The sequence below is a fragment of the Homarus americanus genome, unplaced genomic scaffold (assembly GCF_018991925.1).
Source record: "Homarus americanus isolate GMGI-L3 unplaced genomic scaffold, GMGI_Hamer_2.0 scaffold48016, whole genome shotgun sequence".
NCBI lineage: Eukaryota > Metazoa > Arthropoda > Malacostraca > Decapoda > Nephropidae > Homarus > Homarus americanus.
Genome location: NW_024755055.1, coordinates 2,724,710 through 2,749,737, shown reverse-complemented (window position 1 = coordinate 2,749,737; position 25,028 = coordinate 2,724,710). Strand labels below are relative to the sequence as shown.

The following is a 25,028-nucleotide window of genomic DNA, read 5'->3' as shown; positions in this document are numbered from 1 at the left end:
CATACACAACCACGTACAGACACAATCACGTACATACACAGGCACGTACAGACACAATCACGTACATACACAGGCACGTACAGACACAATCACGTACATACACAGGCACGTACAGACACAATCACGTACATACACAGGCGTACGAACACAATCACGTACATACACAGGCACGTACAGACACAATTACGTACATACACAGGCACGTACGGGCAATCACGTACATACACAGGCGCTGACGTCACGTACATACGTACAGACGCAATCACGTACATACTCAGGCACGTACAGACATAATCGTACATACACAGGCACGTACAGACACAATCACGTACATACAGGCACGTACAGACACAATCACGTACATACACAGGCACGTACAGACACAATTACGTACATACACAGGCACGTACAGACACAATCACGTACATACACAGGCACGTACAGACACAATCACGTACATACACATACACGTACAGACACAATCACGCACATACACATACACGTACAGACACAATCACGTACATACACATACACGTACAGACACGGACTTGGGCAGAACAGTAGGGTTAGCATCTCGGGGTCCGGGTACTGCAAATCACAACAAACTGAGAGAAAATTTACTCACGTGTGCCTGATTTAGAAGCTTAAGTGGGTGAGGTTCATTAATCACGTCTGGTGGTGTGGGTATTAGACAGCCTCGACACACTGAACCTCTGTCTCTCTGTCTCTCTCTGTCTCTCTCTCTAGGAGGACGAGAAAAAGGAGGAAAGAAGGAAAAGTTGGGGAGGGGTGGGGAGAGGTGGGGAGGGCTGGGGAGAGGTGGGGAGGGCGGGGGGAGAGGTGGGGAGTCACGCGTCATGGGTACCCTCAGGTGTTCAGGTATATGACCACTATAAACTGTGGCTCTTGTTAATTACTTCCCCCACACCTGTTCTGTTCCTCCTTCCTTCCTTCCTTCCTTCCTTCCTTCCTCCTTCCTCCAACCCTCCCATCCATACCCCCCCCCGCCCCATCCTCCACTACCTCCTCCCACAGACAGACAGACAACTGGTGGCACGTGGCTGGGCAGGTGAGTGATCTAGCCTTCAAATTACCTGGTCAGTCTCTCATTACCTGTGTGGGTGACCGCACACCAGGTATGTATGTAAGATGACCCTGTGTGTATGTGTGTGCGTGTTTCTTTGTTTTCATTGTTGTATAAGTAATTTAACTATTTTAATGTCCTAGCTACCCTCCTCCTAGCATCTCCTAGCTAGTTCAAGAGTGTGAGTTACGATACAGATGGACAGATAAACGGGTCAAGCTAGGAGTAATCGACATCCGGCTCAGATAGAAACCCTGTATAGTATTGTGTTTCTGATTGGCACAAGACGACCAGCACCTACTCCTGAGCACTACCACCTACACGCACACACGCCCGCACGCCCACGATTATGTTTCATCATCACCCCACACCCTTCCATCCAAACACACGCCCACGGTGATGGTGTATGGTAGTATGGGGTGTACAGATATGTTAGTATAGGGAGATGGTTATGGTAGTGGTGGGGATTTATGGTAGTGGTGGGGTGGTTATGTGGTGGGGGTGGTTATGGCAGTGGTGGGGAATTGGTTATGGTAGTGGTGGAATTGGTTATGGTAGTGGTAGGGGTGGTTATGGTAGTGGTGGGGGTGGTTATGGTAGTGGTAGGTGGTTATGGTAGTGGTGGTTATGGTAGTGGTGGGGAAGGTTATGGTAGTGGTAGGTGGTTATGGGTGGTGGGGAGTGGTTATGGTAGTGGTGGGGGTGGTTATGGTAGTGGTGGGGGTGGTTATGATAGTGGTGGGGAGTGGTTATGGTAGTGGTGGGGATGGTTATGGTAGTGGTGGGGGTGGTTATGGTAGTGGTGGGATTGGTTATGGTAGTGGTGGGGGTGGTTATGGTAGTGGTGGGGAGTGGTTATGGTAGTGGTGGGGAGTGGTTATGGTAGTGGTGGGGGTGGTTATGGTAGTGGTGGGGGTTGGTTATGGTAGTGGTGGGGATTGGTTATGGTAGTGGTGGGGTGGTTATGAGTGGTGGGGAGTGGTTATGGTAGTGGTGGGGGTGGTTATGGTAGTGGTGGGGTTGGTTATGGTAGTGGTGAAATTGGTTATGGTAGTGGTAGGTGGTTATGGTAGTGGTAGGGTGGTTATGGTAGTGGTGGTTTATAGGTAGTGGTGGGGAAGGTTATGGTAGTGGTGGGGAAAGGTTATGGTAGTGGTGGGAAGGTTATGGTGGTGGGAGTGGTTATGGTAGTGGTAGTGGTGGTTTGGTAGTGGTGGGGAAAGGTTATGGTAGTGGTGGAAGTGGTTATGGTAGTGGTGAGGTGGTTATGGTAGTGGTGAGTTGGCTATGGAGTGATGGGGAGAGTTATGGTAGTGGTGAGGGTGGTTATGGTAGTGGTGGGGTGGTTGTTGGTGGTGGGGGTGGTTATGGTAGTGGTGTGGTTATGGTAGTGGTGGGGAGTTGGTTATGGTAGTGGTGGGGGTGGCTATGGTAGTGGTGGGGGAGTGGTTATGGTAGTGGTGAGGAGTGGTTATGGTAGTGGTGGGGGGGTTATGGTAGTGGTGGGTGGTTATGGTAGGGTGAGGTGGTTATGTGTGTTGGTTGGGAGTGGTTATGGTAGTGGTGAGGGTTGGTTATGGTAGTGGTGGGGTGGCTATGGTAGTGGTGGGGGTGGTTATGGTAGTGGTGGGGTGGTTATGGTAGTGGTGGAGGTTGTAGTGGTGGGGGTGGTTATGGTAGTGGTAGGTGGTTATGGTGTGGTGAAGGTTATGGTAGTGGTGGGGTGGTTGGTAGTGGTGGGGAATTGCTATGGTAGTGGTGGGGTGGTATGTTGGTGATTGTAGTGGTGGGGTGGTTATGGTAGTGGTGGGGTGGTTATGGTAGTGGTGGTGGCTATGGTAGTGGTGAGTGGTTATGGTAGTGTGGGGGTGGTTATGGTAGTGGTAGGGATGGTTATAGTGGTGGTGGGGGTGGTTATGGTAGTGGTGGGGGTGGTTAGTGAGTGGTGGGGTAGTTATGGTAGTGGTGGGGTGGTTTATGGTAGTGGTGGGGTGGTTATGGTAGTGGTAGGGTTGGTTATGGTAGTGGTGGGAGTGGTTATGGTAGTGGGGTGGTTATGGTAGTGGTAGGGGTGGTTATGGTAGCAGGCATTGCAGGAGAAGGGAGGACAAGAAGATTAGGAGGAGGAGGAGGAGGAGGAGGAGGAGGAGGGAGGAGGAGGAGGAGGAGGAGGAGGGGCCAACCAGACAGACACTGCTGGCTCCCTCCTCCTCTCCCTCCTCCCCCTCGTAACTATCTTCCTCCCCTCCCTTCCCTCCTCGCCATCTTCCCTCCTCTGGCGAGTGTGTATAACGCCATGGTGTACATAGTTCACAATAATCGCCAAGGAAGGTTTAAACAGTGGTTGTCTTGATGGGTGTGAGGGTGTGAGGTGGGGGGTGAGGTGTGAAGTGTGAGGGGGTGAGGGTGAGGGTGAGGTGTGAGGGGTGGTGAGGTGTGAGGGTGAGGGTGTGAGGTGTGAAGGGGGTGGTGAGGTGAGGTGAGGGTGAGGGTGTGTGAGGGGTGGTGAGGTGGGTGAGGGGTGTGAGGGGGGTGGTGAGGGGTGAGGGTGAGGGGTGAGGGGGTGAGGGGTGAGGGTGTGAGGGGGTGGTGAGTGAAAGGTGAGGGGTGAGGGAACAGGGGAGAAGCAGTGAGGGAATCTGGATAAACAATATCTTGGCAAGTATGCATGAGTCAGGGTGTGACGTCAATGTTGCCAAAGGAAACATGTTTTGTTAGTTTGTTTGTGTGGTGAGGCCTCTCTCTCTCTCTCTCTCTCCCTCTCTCCCTCTCTCTCTCTGTCTCTCTCTCTCTCTCGGGGAACAACTGGCGTCAAGGGAGCAGTGCGTCAACTGCAGTTAATGAGCGCTAAGTGATCAAGTAATTGGGCGAGGCAGTGTTGAGAAAGACGAGTCACCCGGCCAGCCTTTAAATGTTTATTATTATGAAGCAGGCAACCGCTCCCTGGTGGCTTCTTGAGGCGGCAGTGAGACGTGCAGCAGCAACAGCACATATACCTGCCGACTCTCCCACATCAGTGAGCACCGAGCCAGAGGCAGCCAGCAAGCACCAGCCAGCTCCTGCGCCACAAAAACCAGGTATTGTAATGTTTCTACAGGTGGTGAGGCGCGCCACCTGTTGATCACTCGGCAGCAACATGATCATGTGTGTGTGAGGGTGGTGATCAAGGTGGCCCCCGGGGCACTGAATGGGATATTTCCGGAACGGAACCTTATCACTGGCTGGTCCTTGACGAGGGTTGAGGAGCGTGAGAGCGGTGCTGTGTAAGGTGGAGCACCCACAAGGGTTGTGTTCCACCATTCTTGTGTGTCAGCCGCCGGCAACCACTGAGGCTCCCCCCCTCCCCAGCCCCCCCTCTTGCATCCCCAGCCCCAAAGCTCTGGCCAGCCCCCCGCTAGCACCTCAGTTGTGCTCACGACTGTGTGCTGAGTGGACTACCACGCTCACCTTCCTGCCCACACCGCCACCACACCTCTGTCTGCCTCAACAAGCAAGGTGTGTGTACGAGAGATATGTGAGTACTGTTGTGTCCTCACCGTGTGTGTGTACCTCGTTAACACAGCAGCACTACAGGAGGCTGTACTTGGGCCCTGAGTCACAAAAGGTCATACAATGAATATTACTTCTACCGTATGATGTAAGAACGAACCTAACCTAACCTGTGAAGGATATCGAGTGTGTGTGGTTCACGAGTGTGACTTAGTGGAGGAGGAAGTAAGGTTAGGTTGCATGACATTGAGAAGGGTTAGGTTAAGTTTTCTCTCAAACATAGGTTAGGTTGTGATGAACTAGACTAGGTTAGGTTAGGTTAGGAGCGCCACTACCCTCGCTACACAAGCTAGAGATATCAGTAGTTAGGCGGAGGATTTGGCCAAGGATTAGTATGCATGACTCTGTGGGACCTTGACGGCGTACTGAGCGGAGTCTCTCTCTCTCTCTCTCTCTCTCTCTCTCTCTCTCTCTCTGTCTGTCTGTCTCTCCGGGCCTCTCATCTCTAGTCTGTCTCTAAATCCATGTAAGACTGGCCTGTGTGTGTGTGTGTGTGGTGTGTGTGTGTGTGTGTGTTCACCAGCCAGCCACCACACCTGTTCAGTGGCCCAGGTGCTTGCTGCTGCTAATACTCATCATCTCTCCCCAATCAACACTTAGCCCCCTCTCTCTCTCTCTCTCAGCTCAGTGACAGTAAAGCCTTAAGACAACACGTCGAAAATATTCACACATACTTGTTCATATCCGCCTCCTCCTCTTCCTCCCATTCTTCTTCTACTCCTCCCTCTTCCTCCTGTTCTTGCCCCTCCTCCTCTTCTTTTCCCCACTCCTCTATCCTCTCCCTTCTCTTCTGTTCTTCCCACCTCCCCCTCCCTTCTTCCTCCTCCTACTCCTCCTCTTCTCCCCTCCCCCCCTCTTCCTGACCTCCTCCTCCTCGTGGCCATGGCCCTCCTCCCCTCCCCCCTCTTCCCTGACACTCCTCCTCCTCGTGGCCATGGCCCTCCTCCCAGATTTCACAACACGAGGGAGTGTAAGCCTTGCCTTCACCAACAAGCTAACATAGGAGGTGTGACATTTTTGACTCTCTTATGACGTCCGGTGAGTTGTTCTCTCTCTCTACCCCCTCGTTATCTTTCTCTCTCTCTCTCTCTGTCTCTCACTCTCTCTCTCTCTGTGTATGTCTGTCTGTCTCTCTCTGTCTGCCTCTCTCTCTCTCTCTCTCTCTCTCTCTTCTCTCTCTCTCTCTCTCTCTCTCTCTCTCTCTCCCCTATCTCTCTCTCTCTCTCTCTGTCCCCCTATCTCTCTCTCTCACTCCCTCTGTCTGCCTCTCTCTCTCTCTCTCTCTCTCTCTCTCCTGCACGTCGACTTAATTCCTCCTAGCTAACTCTTGCTTAAATGGTGACAAGACAACAGGGCTTCGTTAAAACTCAATGTTCCTCAGTCACACACACACACACACACACACACACACACACACACACACACACACACACACACACACACACACACACACACACGTTAATCAACAGGTAGGTTTCCGGTGAACGGCCGCACCTTTTACGACACCTGTCTGTATGTATGTATGAGAGTGTGTGTGTGTGTACTCTTTGAAGACGATCATTTCACCCTTGGACACCATTAAGTTATGTACGTATAGAAACAGTTATTAGCACCCGGCGTGATGATACAGTTGCTATCACCACTACCACTACTACCACTACCACCACTACCACCACCACTACCACCACTACTACTACCTACCACTATTACCACCACCACTACCACTACCACCACTACCACTACCACCACTACTACCACCACTACTACCACCACTACTACCACCATCACCCCTAGCGTCAGCCATCGCTATTAAACAACAAACAAATTACCTTATCCTGTGTGCACGATTAACTAGCGCCATGTCTTACCTTGTCATCTGTGTGCACATTAACCCCACCATCTCTTACTTGTCATCATGTGTGCACGATTAACTAGCCCCGCCATCTCTTACCTTGTCATCATGTGTGCACGATTAACTAGCCTCTCCATGTCTTACCTTGTCATCATGTGTGCACGATTAACTAGCCCGCCATCTCTTACCTTGTCATCGTATTGCACGATTAACTAGTCCGCCATCTCTTACTTGCATGTATTTAATAGCCCCGCCATCTCTTACCTTGCCATCCTGTGTGCACGATTAACTAGCCCCGCCATCACCTGCTTGCCTCACCTGAAAATGAAACACTTTAATTAGCCAAACAAACACAGACACACACAACAACAAACAACAACAACGAGATTGAGCCAAGTTGGAGCTGAGAGATCATCTTAGTGTGTGTGTGTGTGTGTGTGTGTGTGTGTGTGTGTGTGTGTGTGTGTGTGTGTGTGTGTGTGTGTGTATCGTAGCCGTGACTTCTCAGATATAAGAAATTCGATGCCTACGCCCCCCCTCCTCTCCCCTCTCCCTCACCCCTCCTCTCCCCTCTCCCTCACCCCTCCTCCTCCACCACCCCTACCCCCTCCCCTCACCCCCCCTCTCCCTCACCCCCCTCCTCCTCCACCACCCTCCCCCTCCCCTCTTCCACCACCCCTACCCCCCTCTCCCTCACCCTCCTCCTCCACCCTACCCCCCTCCCCTCCTCTTCCACCACCCTACCCCTCCCCTCATCCCCCTCCTCCTCCACCCACCCCGTGATAGGCAAGTCACATGCTCCAGTATGAGCAATGAGAACCACATCTAATATACCAGTACAGTATTAATAATTACTCATAGGTACTAATACAGGTATCTTAAGCTTTACCTTTTAAAATATCATATTAAAGCTTATGAACTGCCAGCTTATTTGACTTGATGAATAAAAACACCTAACTAGACCAGGTTAGGTTGGTGTGTCTTTAACTGAGAGAGAGAGACTGTGGGTGAAAGCTAAAACAGAGACTATGAGAGATTACTGTGTGTGTGTGTGTGTGTGTGTGTGTGTGTGTGTGTGTGTGTGTGTGTGTTGTGTGTGTGTGTGTGTGTGTGTGTGTGTGTGTGTGTGTGTGTGTGTTCATCACAAGTGTTCTATCAGTTTGCCCTTGCAACACGCCCTATTAACGCTGGATAAGCCGGGGCGGATGGTGACACACACACACACACACACACACACACACACACACACACACACACACACACACACACACAGGATATGATATACACTTCTTACAAATAGCTAACATCTGGGACGCTGTTGCAATTGTGCTCAAGTCTTAATAGTGCTACTGGTTGGGTTTGGTTAGGTTTGGTTAGGTTTGGATGGTTGTTGGTTGGTTTGGTTAGGTTGATTGGGTTAGGTTTGGTTAGGTTTGGTTAGTTGAGATGTATGTGGGAATGGTAGGTCTAGCCTGGGTCAGTCGGCAGGTCCTCGCTCTTGCCCTCCCTCCCTGCCACACCACTACCCTCCCTGCCACCTCCCTGCCCACACCCTCCCTCCTGCCACACTCTACCCTCTGCCACACCACCCTTCCTGCCCCACCACCTGCACTCCTCCTGCCCACCTACCACCTCCCTACCTCCCCTGCCACACTACACCACCCACCTCCTCCCCTGCCACACCCTCCACCTTCCCTCCTGCCACACCTACCCTCCCTGCCACTCCCACCACCCTCCCACCACTACCCTCCTCCCCACTTTCCTCCCCACTCCCCCCTCCTCCCCTACCCTCCCTACCCCTGCCCACCCCTCTACCCTCCTGCCCACCACTACCTCCTGCCTACTACCCTCCCCACCTACCCCTCCCTGCCCCTACCCCACACACCACTACCCTCCCCTGCCCCCTACCCTCCCTACCCCTCCCTCCCCTGCCCACCACTACCCTCCCCTACACCACTACCCCTGCCTACCCACCTCCCTCCTGCCCACCCTACTACCTCCTGCCCACCCCTCCCCTACCCTCACCACACCCTCCCCTACCTTCCCCTGCCCACCTACCTCCTGCCCCCTCCCCTCCTCCGCCCCTACCCTGCCACCCCACTGACCTCCCTCCTGTCCTCCCTACCTGCTCCCTCCCCTACTCTCCCTGCCACTCCCAACCCTGCCCACCCCTCCCTTCCCCAGCCCCACCACCCCCTCCCACCACAAATGATAATCATTCACCGAACATAAACACTTCACTGTTAATCCCCATTGAACACCTGTTGGCGCGTATCACACCTGCGGAAATCACACCTGCACTATCACACCTGCGCCACCATCTTACGCCACCACACCTGCGCCACCATACTAACGACACCACAAAAGCGCCAGCAACATTTATTACTAACACAGCAGAAGGTAACGTGCTGTGTGGTGTTGTGTGTGTGTGTGTGTGTGTGTGTGTGTGTGTGTGTGTGTTGGACTGGTATTATTAGGTGCTGGGGGTAGATAAAACAACGAGGATGCTGTGGAGTCGCCCGCCATTGTCGTCCTCTGATCGTTGCGTTTTTACCGATTAAAATACCGGGCTGGGCTTCTACTGTCCATGTACCACCCCCAACCCACGGCCCGCCCACCACGCTGTCTGCCCACCCTCTGGCCCCACCACCCGGCCACCGCCTACCTCCTTCATTGTCTCCTACCCTCCCTACACACCCACACTACCACACTGCCAGGTGGTCGGATGAGGTTGGGATCTTTTCTGAACAGCTCGGCTGAAGGTTCATTCATATCACACGAGCCAGGGATAAGTGCTACCATGTGCCACTACCATAGTGCCACCTAAACATGGTGCCACCCCTACCATGTGCCACTACCATAGTGCCACCTCACCATAGTGCCACCCTAAACATAGTGCCACCCCTACCATGTGCCCCTACCATAGTGCCACCCCTACTGTCACCCCACCATGTGCCACCCCTACCATAGTGCCACCCTACCACAGTGTCACCCTACCATGTGCACCCCTACCATGTGCACCCTACCATGTGCCACCCCTACCATAGTGCCACCCCTACACAGTGTCACCCCCCTACCATGTGCCACCCCTACCATAGTGCCACCCCTACCATAGTGCCACCCCTACCATAGTGTCACCCCTACCATGTACACCCCATAGTGCACCCCTACCATGTCCACCCCTACCATGTGCCACCCCTAAACATAGTGCCACCTACCATAGTGCCACCCCTACCATGTGCCACCCCCTACCATGTGCCACCCCTAAACATAGTGCCACCCCTACATCACCCCCCATGTGCCACCCCCTACCATGAGTGCCACCCCTACACAGTGTCCCCCCTACCATGTGCCACCCCTACATAGTGCCACCCCTACCGCCACCCCTACCATATGCCCTACACAGTGTCACCCCTATGCCACCCTACCACAGTGCCACCCCCTACCATGTGCCACCCCTACCATGCCACCCTAAACATAGTGCCACCCCTACATAGTGCCACCCCTACCATATGCCACCCCTACCATAGTGCCACCCCTACCACCCCCAAACAGAGTGCCACCTAAGTGCCACCTACACCATAGTGCCACCCCTACCATAGTGCCACCCCTACCATAGTGCCACCCCTACCATAGTGCCACCCCTACCATTGTGATTCATGCATTATTACATTGTTTTAGTCAATTTTTTTTTCGTATTTCATTGTCGTGTGGCGGACAGTGGCGACACACTATCCCTCTTTCCACTGTGTTCATGGCTGCGTTAGTCAGCTTAATGTCTGTCTATCCTGACTGACTGACCAGCCTGAGAGTGACTTGAATGACAGATTAATGTGACTGGCTTGGCTGAGATTTAACTGACTTGCTGAATTTGAATTGTCTATTGTGTAATCAGGAGAGGTCAGGGTACGTCATGAGAGGTCAGAGTAAGGTCAGGAGTGGTCAGGGTACGTCAGGAGAGGTCAGGGTGCGTCAGGAGGTCAAGGTACGTCAGGAAGTCAGGTGAGTTAGGAGAGGTCAGAGTGAGTCGGAGGTCAGGGGTACGTCAGGAGAGGTCAGGGAATTCGTCAGGAGGTCAGAGTGAGTTAGGAGAGGTCAGAGTGAGTTAGGGAGAGGTCAAAGTGAGTCAGGAGAGGGTCAGGATACGTCAGGAGAGGTCAGGGTTACGTCAGGAGGTCAAGTGAGTTAGAGGTCAGAGTAGATCAGGAGAGGTCAGGGTACGTCAGGAGATCAGGGTACGTCAGGAGAGTCAGAGTGAGTCAGGAGAGGTCAGAGTACGTCAGAGGTCAGGGTGCGTCAGGAGAGGTCAGGGTACGTCAGGAGAGGTCAAGTGAGTTAGGAGAGGTCAGAGTGAGTTAGGAGGTCAGAGTGGTCAGGAGAGGTCAAGTGCATCAGGAGAGGTCAGGGTACGTCCGAGAGGTCAAGTGGGGTTAGGAGGTCAAGTGGGTCAGGAGAGGTCAGGGTAGCGTCAGGAGAGGTCAGGTTGCGTCATGAGGTCAGAGTGAGTTAGGAGGAGGTCAGAGTGAGTCAGGGGAGGTCAGAGTGGAGTCGGGGGGTCAGGATCGCCAGGGGAGTCAGAGCGAGTCAGGGGAGGTCAGAGTGGAGTCAGGAGAGGTCAGGTAGTCAGGAGAGGTCAGATGAGTTAGGGAGTCCAGGATGCGTCAGGAGAGGTCAGGTCAGAGGTGGTACGTCAGGGGAGGTCAGAGTGATCAGGGGAGGTTAAGATCGCCAGATGAGGTCAGAGCGAGTCAGGGGAGGTCAAGTGAGTCAGGAAAGGTCAGAGTGAGTCAGGGAGGTCAGGAGTGTAAGTATTTTATCAACAGCCTCAATTATAACTAATGTGTTATTTGAGTCTGGGGACAAAAGTTTAAGTTCTTGGTAATCTTCCTGACGTCATGTGTGGGGAGTGAGGGTGGTGGGGAAAGTTACAGGGTGGTGGGGAGGATTTAAGTGGTGGGGAAAGTTATAAGTTGGTGGGGAAAGTTTACAGAGTTGGTGAGAGAGGATTATAGGGTGGTGGGGAAAGTTACAGGGGTGGTGGGAAAGTTATTACAGGGTGGTGGGGAAGTTGTTACAGGGGTGGTAGGAAGTTAGAAGGGTGGTGGAAGAGTTATAAGTTGGTGGGGAAGTTATAAGTGGTGGGGAAAGTTGTTCAGGGTGGTAGAAGAGATTATCCTCCTGTCATACCACTACCCTCCTATCATACCACTACCTCCTACCCACACCACTACCCTCCCTGCCTCTACCCTCCTGCCACACCACTACCTCCCTACCACCTACCCTCCCTACCACCCTACCCTCCTACCCACCACTACCCCTCCCTACCCCCTCCCTACCCACCTACCCTCCCTGCCACCCTACCTCCCCTACCCACACCTCCCTGCCCCTACCCTCCCTACCCACCCTGCCTCCCTGCCACCCCCTCCCCCTCCCCAGTGTGGTGTTTAAACCTAATTCAATAATCAACACAAAGCTTGGTTAGGTTTGGTTAGATTAGTTTAATTAGGTTTGATTTGGTTAAGTTAGGTTAGATTTGGTTAGGTTAGGTTAGATTAGGTTAGATTTGGTTTGGTTAGGTTAGGTTAGGTTAGGTTAGGTTAGGTTAGGTGTCAATGTAAGCTAATAACACCCAATCAATTTTCGCCTTTACTTTACATAGAATCCTTAACACATACAGATCCTGAGTTAGAGGTGTTAATGGTAGAACCCTGTCTGTCTCTCTCTGTCTCGCTCTATCTATCTATGTCTCTCTCTCGCTCTATCTCCCTCTCTCGCGCTCTCTCTCCTTCCCTCTGTCTATATGTCTCTCTTTCTCCCTGTCTCTGTCTGTCCTTCTGTCTTTCTCTTTCTCTCCCTCTCTCTCTATCTCCCTCCCTCCCTCTCTCTTTCTCTATCTCCCTCCCTCTCTCTATCTCCTCCTCTCTTTCTCTCTATCTCTCTCCCTCCCTCTCTCTCTACCTAACATCTCATTCTCTCAACTCTTATATAATTACCAAGATTATATTCCCTTGACTGACAGTGACAGAGCAAAAAATAACACAACTTTAGCGAAAATTATATTAAATACGTCATATCTTCTTTTATGGGTGATTGTTTTCGTCTATCTAACTTAATTGTAATTATTTATGTTCTATTCTACATTTTATAAATCTTGGGAAATATTGGGATTTTTGAGGGTCGAGTCATCTTGGGATATGTTTTGGGGTCGAGTCATCTTGGGATATGTTTTGGGGTCGAGTCATCTGGGATATGTTTTGGGGTCGAGTCATCTTGGGATATGTTTTGGGGTCGAGTCATCTTGGGATATGTTTTGGGGTCGAGTCATCTTGGGATATGTTTTCGGGTCAGAGTCATCTTGGGATATGTTTTAGGGTCGAGTCATCTTGGGATATTGTTTGGGTCGAGTCAGAATTCTGGCAACATTGCAAGTACTGGGAGGATAGGATGAGTCTACCCACGGGGACAGCTGGCGTGAGCAGAGGAGGTAGGGAGAGGAAGGAGGGAGAGGGAGGTGAGGGAGGGAGGTAGGGAGGGGGAGGGGTTGATTCTCAGACAGCTGGTACACCCGCGTTCATCACAATGTTGAGGATTGGTGGTGTCACAACTCTCTTGGACCTCCGCCTCCACCCGCCCCACCACCAACCCTCCACCCAATGTGCACTTCCCTCCTTCCCCCCCCCCCCCCCCCTCCCCCTCCCACATCTATGTCTCCCACACATCTGGCTTCTACACATCATCTTCAAACAGTACTAGTGTGGCATCCGTCCCTTTTGTACCCACCCACAAATGTCTGCCACCCATTCATCCACTTACACCCACCCACAAATGTCTGCCACCATTCCTCACCCACAAATATCTGCCACCACCATCCTTTCCCCCCATCCACAAATGTCTGCCACCCATTCACCCTCACCCACAAATGTCTGCCACCCCCCACCCACAAATGTCTGCCACCCATTCATCACTTACACCCACAGTTGCCACTTCCCCCTCACCCCAATATCTGCCACCCACTCCTTTCACCCCCATCCCACAAATGTCTGCCCCATTCACCCTCACCCACAAATGTCTCCCCCCCCACCCACAAATGTCTTACCCATTCACCTCACCCACAAATACTGCCACCCACCATCCATTACCCCCATCCCACAAATGTCTGCCACCCATTCACCCTCACCCACAAATGTCTGCCACCCTCCAACCATCTACGTGTGGCTTTTAGACTAATTAAGATATAGTTAGATTAAGTCAGGTCAGGTCAGATCAGGTTAGGGTTAGGTTAGGTTAAGTCACAGCCAGCGGACATGCCGATCATCATACTTTACAATAGGTGAGTCAGTACGATACCTGGTGGTGAATGACCTCTTGACAGACAGACAGCCAACCAGCCAGCCAGACAGACAACCAACCAGACAGACAGACCCGGCTAATACAGACAGACAGACAAACACCAACCGAAGAACGACCAGACTACAATACAGACAGACAGACTACAATACAGGCAGACAGACAACCCAACCAGACGGACAGACCAACTACAATACAGACAGACCGAACTACAATACAGACAGACGACAGACAACCAACCAGACGGACAGACCAGACTACAATACAGACAGACATACAGACAACCAACCAGACGACAGACGAACTACAATACAGACGGACAGACAGCCAACCAACCAGACAGACAGACCAGACTACAATACAGACAGACAGACAGCCAACAGCCAGCCAACAGACCAGACTACAATACAGACAGACAGACAGCCAACCAGCCAGCCAGACAGACAACCAACCAGACAGACAGACCAGACACAACAGCACGAACAGACAGACAGACAACCAACCAGCCAGACAGACAGACAGCCAACCAGCCAGCCAGACAGACAACCAACCAGACAGACAGACCAGACTACAATACAGACAGACAGACAAACCAGCCAGCCAGACAGACAACCAACCAACAGGACAGACTACAATACAGACAGACAGACAGACAACCAACCAGACAGACAGACCAGACTACAATACAGACAGACATACAGCCAACCAACCAGGCAGACAGACCAGATACGATGAGATCACCAGCAGCAACAAGGCTTCTCCGTCACTTCCTCCTGATACAAAGAAGAAGAAGTCATATAAACAATAGAGGACGTCAACACCAGCCATGAATCAAGCTTCCTTACTTGTTCTCTTCAACGCCTCTGTTTGACGCCTTTCCTCGACGCCCACTATCGTTCTCTGATCCCACGCTCTGTTGTGACGCCTCTCTGACGCCCACTACTGTTCTCTGATCCCGTCGGGTTTCCTTGTTATGACGCCTCTCTCTGACGCCCACTACTGTTCTCTGATCCCATGCCTCTTTGACGCTCTCTGACGCCCACTACTGTTCTCTGATCCCACGCCTCTGTTGCTGCTTCTTTATGACGCCTTCATCTGACGCCCACTACCGTTCTCTCGATCCCACGCCTCTGCTAGACGCCTCTTCTGACGCCCACTACTGTTCTCTGATCCCATGCCTCTGTTGCTGCCTGCTGACGCCACGCCCACTACCGTTCTCTCGATCCCACGCCTCTGTTGTGACGCCTCTGACGCCCACTACCGCTCTGATCCCACGCCCTGTTGCTGCTTCTGTTGTGACGCCTCTTCTGACGCCCACTACTGTTCTCTGATCCCACGTCTTTGTGACGCCTCTTGACGCCCACTGTTCTCTGATCCCACGCCTCTGTTGCTGCTTCGTTATGACGCCTCTCTCTGACGCCCACCGTTCTCGTCCCACGCCTCTTGTTTGTTGGAGCCTCTCTGACGCCCACTATTTCTGATCCCACGCCTCTGTTGTGACGCCTCTCTCTGACGCCCACTACCGTTCTCTGTTCCCACGCCTCTGTTACTGCTCCTGTTGTGACGCTTTCCGTGACGCCAATAACCACAACAACCACGACGCCAGACTCCCAAGAAGTTCCTCAGCAATATATGGACTGAAATAATTAACTCAAGCGACTGACAGAGACTGACAGATGGACGGAGACGGATACAAAACTAGCTTACATTCCGGGTTTCATAAGAGACATATACTACTCTTGAGTGTATCTGTGCGTGAGTCCATGTGTGTCTGTGTACATATAAGTGTCTGTGTGACTATCTCTCCACTCAAGTAACTATCAGTCCTGACATCCACTCAGACATCCACACACACACACACTCACATACATACACATTCACACACACACACACTCACATACATACACACACACACACCCACACACTCACACTCGGTGCCACTGACCACAGCTTCCTCCTCGACCATACAGAGGGAGGAAGGGAGATGAGGAGTGCCAAGCAGTAAGGGAGGGAGGGAGGGACATGCTAATGGAAGGAGGGAGGGTTTGGGAGGAGAGAAGGAGTGTCAAGCGTTGTGGGAAGGAGGGAGGGAGGGGCAGGGGTGTAGAGGGAAGGATCATGGCAGCTACAACAGTGCACCATCAGCCTGGTGTAAATTAAGACATATCCCTTATCTCCTGTCGCTCCTCCCACGCTTGTTACGCCCTTCCTCCTGTGTCGGTGTGAGTGTTTGTGTGTGTCTGTAGAGCATGTAACTATCTGTCTGTAAAGTGTCTTGTCTGTGTCTGGTGGAATGTGTGTAAGGATCAAGAGGACGAGATGGTGTGTTCTGTAAATAAACAACTTACTAACATGTTCCATTTGTTTACTCCTTCCCACCTCCCTCAGCCACCCTTCCCTCACTTTCCTCTCGCCCTCACTTATCCCTCCTGAACTATATACCTACGTTATCTATATACCTGTTGAACTGTATTATAATAAATCACATATGGTCTGTACTTAACAACGCTCCCTGTTTAGCGTATAATGTCATAAATACATAAAATAAATATAAAGTATCTGTAGTCATTGATTCGTTGCGCATGTTGGTCTTCAGTTGTTAGTTGTTTACATACATCAGCTGAGTGTACACCAGCTGACACACACATACACACACGTTGTCTCTCCTTCATGACTACATTTCTCACCTAGCCTGTCCCTTGTGTATAATTATAAAGGTATTTTTTTCCTTATCTTAAAACTAATAATGGTAATTAGTAAATATTTTGGTGTTTATATTCGTTAATTTATATATATTTAATTACCTGTTTTACCTGGGATAATGACTACACCTGCCGGTCACCTGAGATTAGTGGCACCAATCACCAAATATACTCAAATATCCCTTAATTTATTTGTTTTTAACGTAATTACTGTTAAATCTACTCATAGCAGCGTTTAGTGGCCAGGTATTGTTAGACCCAACCAGGCCATAGGTATGTAATATCAGGGTAATAGTTAACATCAACCCTCGATAGAATGAACACCTTTAGAGGGAAAATATATTTAAGAAAATTCGTTTATTACCTCACAAATATTAAAAAAAAATATTGGAGGAATTGTACTTTAGTTATTTTTTTTGTGTTTGGTTAGGTTAGCTTGGCAGTGAGTGATCTTAGTGCCAGGGAGAGGAGATAATGTGATAACTTTACCCACCAAACGTTGCTGTGTAATTACTGTCATTGTTATACAGCAGGTACGTATGTTTGTAATCAATATGTAATGTAAGATAATTATATGAGAATGTATAAGTAATTTGGTAGAGAGAGTGACACACATTACAACCATTATCCGACCCATACATAATGTAGTAGCGCATCACAGTCCACTGATCTCCTCCCTCCCCCCACCATGCTTGATGTTATGACTGACCAATGACTCCTGTACGTGCTTATAAGGCCTTGATGATGTACACGCACACATTATGACTTGCCAAGAAATGTGCACACTCGCTCGGAAAGATATCTCGAGTCCGATCGATTTCATAATGAAACTCCCCCGACTCCTGTTGTCTCGGTGGGGTTTTCAAAATCCTTCGTCCGCCGTGTCTTATTGTCAAACACGAGATCGTAAACATGCTTTCTGTAACGAGTGTACCTGACAGTCATCCTAGACATTTACAGCCTGTGAGTGATAATCCCTCTATCCCCGTTTCTTTTAGACCCCAAGGTAATACATGACCAGACTATCGAGAGGCCTCGTCTACACTATTATTGCCGAGTGATGTACAAGAAGTCCGTTACATGATCACGCCACGGGGGTGTCGACGCAGCCGGGATGTTTCATTGGCAATGTTTTGAATTTAACACATGTACAATTTTTACTTTATTATGTTCTATGGAGTAAGTAAACCAAACAGAATGGCCCTAGAGTGTAAGGCCATTTTAGTCACACCATAGGGCCATTTTAGTCACACCATAGGGCCATTTTAGTCACACCATAGGGCCATTTTAGTCACACCATAGGGCCATTTTAGTCACACCATAGGGCCATTTTAGTCACACCATAGGGCCATTTTAGTCACACCATAGGGCCATTTTAGAGTAGGACTGTTAACTAGGGTCATTTTCTCCTGTCTTTCTTGATGGATGTTGAGCTGACATGTGGTCTTATTACAGGTGGAGTATGGACCTGAAGGGGGCACAGGAGGCGTTTCTGGCGGTGCTGCAACAGATTCCTCAACCAGAGACACGCAAGGCTTTCTTAGCGTGGGTCGATGATACCTGGATAAGGGGAGGTAATTAATGCTCTCTTTGTGTTCTTTATCATGTTGGGTAAAATATGTCACTGACACTTTGGATCACATGTATCGTACTTCATCGGTAGTCTTGTTACTCGACTGCCATATAACGTGGTTCAGACTGGTGTACTGTCATCGTGAGTCAACTAAGGTAGGGGCAGATATTATATTGAAGATGTAGAGATCTGTGTAACCAATGCCAAAATCGAACGTGTCAGCTTGTCGGGTGGAGTAGCATTTGACATCATCCGGAATATGTTACAGTTCCTTTAAGGTGGCGGAGTTGGTTTATCAGAGGCATCATCAACAGAATGTGTGGCCATCTGCTGTATGTTTCAGCCCTCAGTCGTACATAATGCTGTACTGGGAGATGTAATATTAAACTACAGTACCAAAGGGGATGAAAACATGACTCCACCATTTCACACGTAAATTTGAGTTAATAGAGGTGAAGGCGACTGTCTTTTGTTATTGTAACTGTACCTCCTGGTGGTCACTCTGGGTCATAGGTCAACTTGTGATGCAGCTGAGGACAGTACCATCACAGCCCAGCACAGTACAACAACACTTTGCAACATCAGAGAAACTAAATGCAGCCATCCTAGACAAATTTCCACAACTGCACCACAAGTATTATTCATAACCTTTGTATTTTGATGATATTAGTACAGTATTAAGCTTCCTTGTGTCATGCAGTACAGTTACTTGCCAAGGAAACATGTACCTACAGACACCTGGATGTTTACCAGTTCTTCAGCTTCACTCACAGACTATGATAACATAATTTGACTTGGGTTAAGTTCCTATTTAACCCTTGGTGTCATTATGCAAAATGACTTTTTAGTTTTAATAATGGTTTCTTAGTTTATAAATATGTATTGACACACTCCTTTAAATTGTTATGTTATTTTTTTGTTTTATTTCATTTGTTCACAGTGCCCCCAACCTTGATGGTATGTCCCCCACCATGCCCACCTCCGCCACTGGCACCCGTCTGCACCTCAGATTACAGCTCGGGGGACACCAAATTACGCAAGATTGCCGATGACCTGCGCGAGATCATGCCACTTAATGCCATTTTACCTACAGAACAAATCACGTTCCCATCTGTAGGAGAGGTACAGTACACACACACACACACATTCACTTGTTTCTTTAATCCTTTTGCACTGTCTTTAGCAAAATAAAAATAAAATTATTTATAGACATGATTGTAGGCAGGGGATAATAAGTACATATACATTACGTAAGCTGTATAAATAATGCCCAGTTCCTGTTCTGTAAAAGAGGGTTGGTAATAGAGAAGGCATCCGGCCATAAACTTTACATGATGGTACTGGAACATCAAACCATCGGGTAATCACATCTGACCTACACACGTGTGGAAAATGGCTGTAAAATAGTGATGGTGATGATGAACACTAGAGAAATATTTACACAATCAGAAAAGAACTAGATTTGAGCTTAATGGGTTCAGAGATATGCAAAATTTAATACCCCTGATTTTACTGAATACTCAACGTGAGAGAGAGAAGAAGCAGCTGATAATAGTTATAGTGATAGGTATAAAGTGTTCAGCTGCTGGAAAATTAAAAAGTTGAGTTATATATCATCAGAATTTATCAACTTTATGCAGTTATCATAAATTTTCATCAGTGTATTTTCATTTCAGAATGCAGACTGCGATCCATCCCACACCCTGCACGTAGACGCATTCCTCTACGATGAGGATATGGTCGACGAGTTGTGTGACACTGGGGAGTTGGCCCGTAACTACTGTGTCGACTGTTCCTCTCACAACACTCAGCCTATAAGTGAGCACAGTACAGCCTGGAGTCTTTGTTATATTAATCTCTTATCTTATATTTCTTGTTTTGTTTTCACTTCTTGTTTAAATATTTGTGTAATATCCTCAAAATATTTCTTATTGGGTGTATGTCTACGTATGTCGTTCGTATACCTGCACCGTCTAGGTACTCCCGTGTTTACCACTTAGCGTTGCCAGTCCTATCTCTCCCGGAGGTGTTAACCCTGAACTCTGAATTCGAACGCGAGTGAGAGGGAGGCAGAGGGGATGGACGTGTCGGTGTAGATTTCTTTCTGTAGGGGAGGGGGTACTGGGGGGTGAGGAAAGGAAGTATATATCAGTTGGGAGAAATTACAATGCAGGATAATGGAAGGCTTTGGCAACGGGTCTCCTCAGCTGAATGTAGTCGTCTAGCTAACTGTGCATTGTAGACAGTATACCTGCACTGTCTATGTATATTTTACTGAAGAAACACCTACCTATCAATACAGTTTTCTATGCATTAATAAGCCTCACTAAGTTTAATAATCATAGACATATAGCTCTGATAAAGGCTTATAACTCTTTATCATTGCGTTGCAGCGTATATCAGTCACTCGGCTTCAAGAGAAAGATTAGCTTACATCTTCCGAGCATTACTTCCCCCCATACCTGAAGACACCATATTACTGGACGTTGGATCCAGATTAGGAGCAGTACTTTATGGGGTGAGTAGATGAATTAGTTGCTTTTATCTATACAGAATACAGGCTGAGATTATGTTTGCAGCACAAGTTAATATGTAAATAGCACAGCAGTTAGTTGTTTGTTTGTTTTATATATATATACAGGAAGTAAGATTATATTTACACAAGGGTTTCATACTGAATAAATATCAGTTTGTTTATTTATCTATCCCAGAAGAGTGTGTTAATGTGTTTTGTGTTGCAGGCTTACATATACACAAAATGCCGGAGAATAGTTGGAGTGGAAATTAATCAAGACTTATGCCAAGTTCAGCAGACCATCATCAATAAATATCAGTTTCAGGTAAGCCTTTCTGTCTATCTATCTCTCTCTCTCCTTTTCTCTTCTCTTTCACATTTAGAACTCAAGATCAGATGGTAATTTTTGACTCATTTGTGACAATTTGAGACAGTGATCTTATTGTAATAACTTGTACAGGTAATCACTAAACTTAAGTACTGTAGCTGTGTCAAACTTCAACATTTATCATAATCATTTTGCAACCATTTTCCACACAAGTAATAACGAACTCTACATTTCAGGATCGCGTTCAGGTGTTACCGGGTGACATCCAGGAACAAGGGGAGGTGGTGCGCGCTGCCGACATAATTTGTCTCAACAACGTGTTCGAGTTCTTCATGCCAGCAAGCGTTCAAGCGCGCATTTGGGCATTTCTACGATCAAATGCCAAGAAGGGAGCTCTGCTGGTCACCATACCTTCCCTAGAAGACTCTCTACAGTATATAGATGTAAGGACTAGTTTTATATTTTAAAAAGTATAATAAGGAACAGCGTTTGATACGAGTCAGGAGCTTCTCTCTCTCGGATAAACTAATAATATTCCACACAATTTTAAGCACTGTCAGATGCATCTTCAAGCTAGGGTGAACTACATACATGACCTGAGCCCAACTCTGGTACATATAGTCCAGGTGTTTTGTATTACTGTCTCTGCTCAGTCCTCCTGCAGTTACGTATTACCTGAGCAACATTAAATACTCGGTTAATTCATATTCTTCAGGTAATTCAAATGGGTTGTAACCCCGAGGATGTCCAATTAGTGAGGTTCAAGTGTTATGACGCCGGACGTACTGTTTGGAATCAGTCAGTTTAAATCTTACAAACGTCAAGGAATATATTTCCCTAATCATTTAACTTTACTGTGAAATAATAACAAGGATTCGATGCGATGCGGGCGAGGATCTTAGAAGGGGAAAACACTAGGAGAAATTATTGATAAACAGGTGATGAAAGTGAGAGAAAAGGGTGAAAGGTCCCTCCTCTCTGACATGTGTTGATAAATGACCAAACTCTCTCTTTCAGTGTGGGTTCCGTCACCCGGAGTGGACCAGAGAAGTGGCCCCACACAACCCAAACATCACTGCGCCGTTTGACTTCCAGAGTGAAACATCTGAGGTCAAGCTGTATCAAGTCATTTAAACCATAGTGATGTTTTGTGTAATATTGATGAAATTGATATTAATATTATCTGTTGCAATAGACTGAAAGAGATTGTGATGAATACTTGGCTTGTGTTTAGACTGCGTGAGATAGTCGGGTTACCGAGTCGAGTTGTAACCGACCAGCGAATACCGTAGTGGTATTTTGCATGTGAAGTTCGTGTGAATGAAGAACACTTTTTAACATATCTAGGAATTCTGAGCTGCATTTACATACAAAGACTCTTGAGTGTATCCCTCTTGCCAAAGACTTGAGCATTTTGGATGTTCATTGTTTTGTTGAAGACTTATCCATAATGTGTACTGTTTTAAGTACATGGGTCCTATGTACATAATATAAAAAGTGCCATTGCCTTGTTCTATGCCTTATCATGCCAAGGTGTTTCTTATGTTTTCTTAATAATAATGTGAAGTGTTAAGAAAAGGAGGTGTAATCATGTATTAGCTTTGTTATAAATGGTAAGTCTTTGCACGGGAAAACTTCAAATAAAACCTTTATTTTTTATATGAATTTTATATTACTGTATACTGTTCATGTCAGTAATAACAATAACCTGTGTCTCTGTCTGTCTGTCTGTCTGTCTCTAGTTCTCACTCTACGTGACCACTGTTAGTAAACCACCACGAGCGGGACGACCCGGTAAATTTTAAGACGACACGAACCTAAACAAACAGTCCTCGGCGCAGTCATGGTTGGTTTTGTGTCGTCTATAGATATAAAATTTACCAATCCCGTCTTGGATAGTCTTAAAACTCTTAACCACTGTTTAGTACGACCCGGGGTGAGAACGACGGCCACTTGTTAAACCTTTACCAAACTTTTCACACACTGACCAAGTTTGTATCTTTAAAATGTTCAATACTGTACACTAAGCAGCATTTGAAACTCTTAATCTGTTTTGGTTATTATATGAACTAAACAAATAGTAGTGCTTGCATTTATACACTAAATATATGGAGAGGTTAAGGGTTGTCTCATCAAGCACAACGGAAGATGACAGAGCAGCCCAGATGATACCAGAGGCTTGGACTACAACCACAGATGAACAAAGCTTATAAATCTCTGAACGAGTTTATCCCTTGACTACAACAACAATAATGACTGAACAACAATAACCAGATGTAGCTACAACTTCCTACAAGCATCAGTTATTACCTACAACTTCTTACAAGCATCAGTTATTACCTACAACTTTCTACAAGCATCAGTTATCACCTACAACTTCCTACAAGCATCAGTTATTACCTACAACTTCCTACAAGCATCAGTTATCACCTACAACTTCCTACAAGCATCAGTTATTACCTACAACTTCCTACAAGCATCAGTTATTACCTACAACTTCCTACAAGCATCAGTTATTACCTACAACTTCCTACAAGCATCAGTTATCACCTACAACTTCCTACAAGCATCAGTTATCACCTACAACTTCCTACAAGCATCAGTTATCACCTACAACTTCCTACAAGCATCAGTTATTACCTACAACTTCTTACAAGCATCAGTTATCACCTACAACTTCTTACAAGCATCAGTTATCACCTACAATTAAGCTGCCACTAAAAACAAGTGTATACAGGACACTACTGTACTACTGTTAACTCCTTCCAATAGTCTTTTATATTTACTTTTGTTACTTTACATTTGACAGTCTAAATCAGTCAAATAATTCATCTTGATAGTCTAAATCAGTCAAATAACTCCTCTTGACAGTCTAAATCAGTCAAATAACTCCTCTTGATAGTTTAAATCAGTCAAATAACTCTTCTTGACAGCTTAAATCTGTCAAATAACTCCTCTTGATAGTTTAAATCAGTCAAATAACTCTTCTTGACAGCTTAAATCTGTCAAATAACTGGTCTGGACAGTCTCAGTCAAATAACTCATCTTGACAGTCTAAATCAGTCAAATAACTCATCTTGACAGTCTAAATCAGTCAAATAACTGGTCTGGACAGTCTTAATCAGTCAAATACAGTAACTAGTCTTGACAATCTAAATCAGTCAAAGAGAAAAATTTTTATTATTTGTTTAAATGTGAAACACAAATTAATATCAATTCTTTTTACTATTAAATTATATTGTCGTGTGTCAATAATCAGGAACAGAGAAAGTTAAATCTATTTTGTTACAACGAAAAAATAAAAGTTTAAATGTTGATTGACTCGGCAACCAATAAGGTATGAGGGTTGCTTTTGGCTTCCAGTTACCATAGAAAAGTAATCCGTGCCTTGACGTCAGTAAGCAATCTGCCACGACCGAACTATACTGCGTAAATAAACAAACAAACACATGATGGAAAATTTACTTACTGATTTGTTTAATTATAAGTTGATGAATAAAAAAAAAACATGAATAATCTTGTTTTATTTAGTTGTATTTATTTCTGATTGTATACCCATGATTGTGTTTCTTAATCGTGTTAGGTAATGTGTTGAGGATCATTGAGGGTTGACGTAAGTGTTCTGTACAGGGTATTACGGTAATAACTTGATGGCTGACGCTAGACGTTAACCCATTGAGCATAAACGCATCTCACGGGACGGTCGGCCTGTAGCAACCGAGTGTGGGCGAGTTATAATATTTATTACTTCACCAGTTATTCAGCTGTTGGGTGGTTGGTGCATCACAACGCCTACCTCGGCCACACTTCGCTGCCAAGGAGAGACACACCAGTACTTCTATCATGATCCTTCAGACTTAACTAAACTTAACCCAACTATAATAAGACTAGTTAAACTCAATCTACCCTATACTGTAACCGGAGGAAGATTATTGGCTCGTAACTTTTAACTTAAGGACGGTCGATGGCCAGTTGTCCAAGTGTGTGTGTGTGTGAAACATCTCAGGTGCTGCCAGTGAATGTTAAAACAGCTGCCTGGCTTATTGCTGAATACTAAAACAGGAAAAATATATAAACT

The 25,028-nt window shown here is 47.4% G+C and overlaps 1 protein-coding gene across 1 annotated transcript; it reads left to right on the top strand.

Annotated features, from left to right (window-relative positions):
- Nucleotides 1–4,007: 4,007 nt before the first annotated feature.
- Nucleotides 4,008–24,466, top strand: LOC121856202. The gene is made up of 9 exons (XM_042351548.1): nucleotides 4,008–4,161; nucleotides 4,315–4,579; nucleotides 17,990–18,108; nucleotides 19,048–19,229; nucleotides 19,784–19,925; nucleotides 20,501–20,625; nucleotides 20,849–20,947; nucleotides 21,187–21,393; nucleotides 21,968–24,466. The coding sequence occupies exons 1-9, from the start codon at nucleotides 4,008–4,010 to the stop codon at nucleotides 22,082–22,084; spliced, it is 1,410 nt and encodes a 469-aa protein (XP_042207482.1). The 3' UTR covers nucleotides 22,085–24,466.
- Nucleotides 24,467–25,028: the final 562 nt, after the last annotated feature.

What these genes read in the sequence shown, in the direction of transcription:
- LOC121856202 (XM_042351548.1), top strand. Translation starts at nt 4,008, where the DNA reads ATGAAGCAGGCAACCGCTCCCTGGTGGCTTCTTGAGGCGGCAGTGAGA. An exon ending in TGTCTGCCTCAACAAGCAAG is followed by an intron (nt 4,580 to 17,989) that starts GTGTGTGTACGA and finishes GTCTTATTACAG; the next exon opens with GTGGAGTATGGACCTGAAGG. An exon ending in TCACAACACTCAGCCTATAA is followed by an intron (nt 19,926 to 20,500) that starts GTGAGCACAGTA and finishes ATTGCGTTGCAG; the next exon opens with CGTATATCAGTCACTCGGCT.